Consider the following 5,082-nt stretch of genomic DNA (forward strand, 5'->3'; position numbering starts at 1 on the left):
ATCCCATCAGATGACAAAATGGTGGTCAATTCACACAATAGTGGGAATCATGGCCTAGCCAAGCTGACAAATATTTTTGGGGTACACAATGCAATCCGAGACAGTCAGTGAGACTTATTATTTTGGACTTCTGACCTCAAGAACTGAAAGATGATATGTCTGTGTTGTTTAAGCTACTAAATTTTATAGAAAAATACTCCCAATGATAACATTTTGCAAAACTATAGTATAATATTATAGCCAGGAAACTGACTTTGATGGAATCCACTGATCTTATTCAGATTTCCCCAGTTTTTCTTGTACTAATTTGTATGTGTGTGTGCTTTAAGTTCTGTACAATTTTATCACCAGCGTGATACTGAACGTCACCACATTCAAGATGCCGAAAAGTTCCTAAACCAGAATTCCTTGTGTTGCTTTTGCGACTACACACACTTCCATCTTGTCTCCTCTCTTCCCTGCCTCCATCCTCATTTTTCTCTTAACTGGATCTCAAATATTCCCTTCCAGAGCTTCAGGCTATCCTCTGTCTACTTTTCTAATGACTCTGTAGCAGTGACCTTTGGTCCTGGTTCCTGAAGATACTTGGCTCTGCCCTGGGGTGGGATGGGAGGTGATTTCCTTATAAAGACAGAGTTTTCTGGGAAATTTCAGGTCATTCTCTATTGACTTCAAATTACTAAATTATTAAATTTGAAAAATGTACCTTTTTCTCTTGCCCAATTCTCTGTGTGCTGTTACTTAACATTGCATTTTCTGGCCAATTCACTGTAACAGTTTTTGTTTTTTTTGACATGAGAGTTGTTCTTTTAGCAAGGTAGCGTGGAATTTCAAAAATTCAGGTGGGAGTTTCCTCAGCTACTCTTCAAACTATCTACCTTGAAAACTTTTCTGTGGACAGTATTCTTCCTGATTAAAAGGACTCTTGGCCTCCCTTGGTCTTCCCACTGAGTTTCTGTAGTTTAAAATTAGTTGTCTGATTGATATGATTGGTATGCCATATTATAAATGAATGGCTACCACTTAGATTTCTAGCTCGACCTAAGTTCTAGATTCTGTATCTGTACTGGAGAGACAAATAGAAATTGTTTACAAGAGTTCCCTTAGCCTAGGTAAGGAGGAGTGGATTCAGAATAAAGAGGATAGCTAATAACAGAAATAAATGTTTTCATTTCACTAATAAGGGAATATTAGGTAAAAGGATAGCCTGAGTCATAAAACGCTTTTGAAAGCAATAGATTTATTTTGTATTCAGTTTTGTGCAGTAATTGGAACAAAATCTATGAAGAGGCTCATTGTAGACAATTTAGGGAAGTTATTTAACCAAAGGGTTGGCAGTTCGAATCTGCCAGGTGCTTCTTGGAAATTCTATCGGGCAGTTCTACTCTGTCCTATAGTGTCACTATGAGTCGGAATCGACTTGACAGCACTGGGTTTTTGTTTTGGGTGATTTAAATAAATGGAAAATAATGAACTTTAATTTCAATATAGATTATATACAAATAAGGGATTTTCTAGTCTTTAAAAACACGTTTGAAATACCCTTAAAAAAATTAAATACTTTGTAAAATATAGGCATGCTTCTTAATATTACAGATAATCTGGATAAAGTCTTTCTTGACGGGTAGTGTGAGATATGTTTCTCAAACTATATTACACGAAAAATTACAGGCCGGAGATGTTCTTCCTATTTTTCACACATTCTAATATGTTATGTATTGAAAGAGATAGTGCTAATTTGAGGTAATAACAGGTTTCAGTCTCAGAACTTTAAATGTTTGTAAAACAACTATGCTGATTGCTTTGCTATGCTGAATGTTGATAGTTTGAGCCCAGTCTAGAACTTCTTTCCCATCACTTTTAGGGCTTCTTTTACCTCCTTATTTCTCAAGCTGTAGATCAGGGGGTTCAACATGGGGATTACAATGCCATAAAAGGTGGAAGCCACTTTCATATTTTCCTCAGAATTATTAGGGTGAGGCTGTAAGTACGTGTAAGAGAGAGTCCCATAGAAAATGGTAACTGCTGTGAGGTGGGAGGCACATGTGGAGAAGGCTTTTTTTCTCCCAGCTGTAGAAGACATCTTTAGGATGGCACCCAGGATATATATGTAGGAGAAGATGATGACCGTCATAGTGAATGTCAAGTTAAATCCCACAAAGACAAGAAGTAGCAGGATGTTTATGTTGATATTGGAGCAAGAAAGGGAAAGGATTGAGGGAATATCACAGCAAAAATGATTGATGATGTTAGACTTGCAGAAAGACAGTGAAAATGTAAATCCTGTGTGCACTGAGGCATTTATTGAGCCCATGACATATGAGCCAACTACCAATTGGATGCAGACTGTTCGGGACATGACTATGGGATAGCGAAGTGGATTACAGATGGCTACATATCGGTCCAATGCCATAGTTGCCAGGAGGTAATAGTCAGCAATCCCAAACGTTGCATAAACCAATAATTGTATTACACATCCCATGAATGATATTGATTTATTTTCTACTACGAAGTTTTGAAGCATCTTGGGAGTAATGGCAGAGGTATAGCAGATGTCAACAAAAGCCAAATGTTGTAGGAGAAAGTACATGGGTGTCTGAAGTCTGGAATCTATCTTGATGAGTAGGATCATCCCAATATTACCCACCATGGAGGTCACATAGATCACTAGAAATACAGTGAAGAGGACATGCCGAAACTTGTGTTGGCCACCAAATCCCAGTAGGAAGAATTCAGTTACTTCCGTGGCATTTTGTTGTGTCATGGCTACTAGTAGTCTCGGAAGGATAAAGGGAAAGACTAAGGAAAGAAGGGAAAGCTTTGTTACTTCTTGAGATAAAAACAGTCACTTTTTTGAGTTGAGTTTTCATGCAAAGAACAATAAGGTTTATTGCTTTACGTGTATTTATTCTATTTCTTTTATAAGAAACGAACAGACAAACAGCTATATTTGAGCCATGAATTTACATTCAAAATGGAGAAGATTGTCGTGGGAGAAAACTGAGTCCTAACATATGTGGTTCTAAAAAACATGGATTAGCACACTTTCCAACTACTCTAAATAGATATATATATATATTTACACAGTAATATTCAAATATGATTATGTAGCATTTTCAACAAAGAATAGTTTTTCTCAGATATTTGTCATTTAATTCTGGACCACCAAGTTAATATTAGTAGCATGAATTAGAGATCAATTTCATATAGGATATGTTCATGGTTCACATGTGTTTCAAGGCTTCAGAGTATCTTTGTAGTATTGTTTCTAACATATAACAGAAAACAAGTATGCACGCAGGGTGGATAAAATCATTTTTGAAAATCTCTTCAAACATCTGTACCAGGATGTATAGTGTAGACATTAGTGAGTAAAAGTGGTCTGTAAAAACCCTGGGAGTGATGGATAAAATTTAAGAAAGATCATTTTAAAGTTATATCACACTCTCAAGCAAGTAAAGGAAAAGCCTGTTATCTGAAGATTGAAAAGGAATCTGCAAACCAGAGTGGTGGTCATGATGATGTTTGGGCTGCTCCAAAGACTTTTGCCATCGCAGGAAACTCTGACCTTTGGTTTAAAATGGTAAGTGGGGGATGAGAAATTATGTCTTGGATATGCACAGGGCAGATAGACCCAAAAAGATAGTGTGAGCCCTTGAAAGTTACCATTTCAGTAAAGAAGTCTTAGTCCGTAGCTGAAAACAGCTACTGTGGTAGTAAAAAAAAAAAAATTCCACCTGAGAATTTATAAGTACCACCAGGAATTCATATAGATTTGGAGTTTATATTTGCATTATCAAGCTGAGAAATTAACAAAAAATTGTCCTGGGTTGTAAGCACCTTAGGCTATCTGGCAGGAATAAAGCAATAAAGCAAAGGCTTGGCACACCAAAAATCCAAGTTCTTCAGAAGCCCCACAGATCAAATCAATAAAAATTATCTTACAATGCAGAGAAGTCATCCTTAGCAAAAGATAGCAGAGATGACAAATAGCAGAATTGAACAACATAGTATTTGAGATATTAGAATTATCAGGTACCTAGTGGCGTAAGTTATAGGGTCACTGGAAACGCTATTGGCGTAGTGGTTAAGTGTTGCGGCTGCTAACCAAAAGGTTGGCAGTTCCAATCCACCAGGCACTTCCTGGAAACTCTACGGGGCAGTTCTACCCTATCCTCTAGGGTCAGTATGAGTCTGGATTGACTTGATGGCAATGGGTTTGGGTTTTTTTTGTTTAGTATAAAATAACCAGACTTATGTTATTTCAATAAATTAAACAACTTAAAATAAGGGCAAGAAACAAAAGATTACCAAAGATTACCAAACCGATTTATAAAATAATGTAATAGATTTCCTAGGGGAAATAAAAATCATTAAAACAAAGGACTATGAAGAAAACCAAAAAAACACCAAAACCAAACTCTCTGCCCTCTGGTTGATTCTGACGCTTAGTGACCCTAAACCATAGAGTAGAAGTACCCCACATAGTTTCAAAGGAGCTGTTGGTGGATTTAAACTGCCAACCCTTTGGTCAGCAGCCATAGCACTTAGCCACTATGCTACCAGGGTTTTCCACAAAAGACTAGAGATGGGCTAAATAATAGACTAGATGCAAATGAGAACTGATGAGCTGGAAGAATATATGAACAAATTCTCCAGAATATAGGACAGAATGATAATGAGATGGAAACTATGAAGATTAAGAAACATGAACATTATGGAATGCATTAAACTGGCATTTCAGAAAGAGAGGACATGCTTTAGGAAACATTCAGGTCAGACGTTTTTCTAAAGGAAAATAAAAAATCGCATATGTTGAAATTTCTGAGCAGAGACTTTGGGTTTATAATGGTAAGTTGCATCCACAGTCCTCAAGACATTTAACTTGATTGCCCGTGATAAAAACCAGAGTGAATATGTCCAAAACCAAACCTGTATCCATTGAATCGATTCCGAGTCTTGGTGACCCCATGTGTTACAGAGTAGGACTGCACTCCATAGGGTTTTCTTGGCTGCAATCTTTATGGAAGCTCATCGCCAGGGTTGTTGTGGAGGCCTTTCTTTTTTGGCACCACCGGAAGT

The 5,082-nt window shown here is 37.2% G+C and overlaps 1 protein-coding gene across 1 annotated transcript; it reads right to left on the bottom strand.

Annotated features, from left to right (window-relative positions):
• Positions 1-1,837: 1,837 nt before the first annotated feature.
• LOC100673532 (putative olfactory receptor 5AK3) lies at positions 1,838-2,764 on the bottom strand. The gene has a single exon (XM_010600890.3). The coding sequence runs from the start codon at positions 2,762-2,764 to the stop codon at positions 1,838-1,840; it is 927 nt and encodes a 308-aa protein (XP_010599192.2).
• Between the last annotated feature and the right edge of the window lie 2,318 nt (positions 2,765-5,082).

The sequence above is a fragment of the Loxodonta africana genome, chromosome 7 (assembly GCF_030014295.1).
Source record: "Loxodonta africana isolate mLoxAfr1 chromosome 7, mLoxAfr1.hap2, whole genome shotgun sequence".
Classification (NCBI taxonomy): domain Eukaryota; kingdom Metazoa; phylum Chordata; class Mammalia; order Proboscidea; family Elephantidae; genus Loxodonta; species Loxodonta africana.

Coding starts and splice junctions, on each gene's coding strand:
- LOC100673532 (XM_010600890.3), bottom strand. CDS start 2,764: ATGACACAACAAAATGCCACGGAAGTAACTGAATTCTTCCTACTGGGA.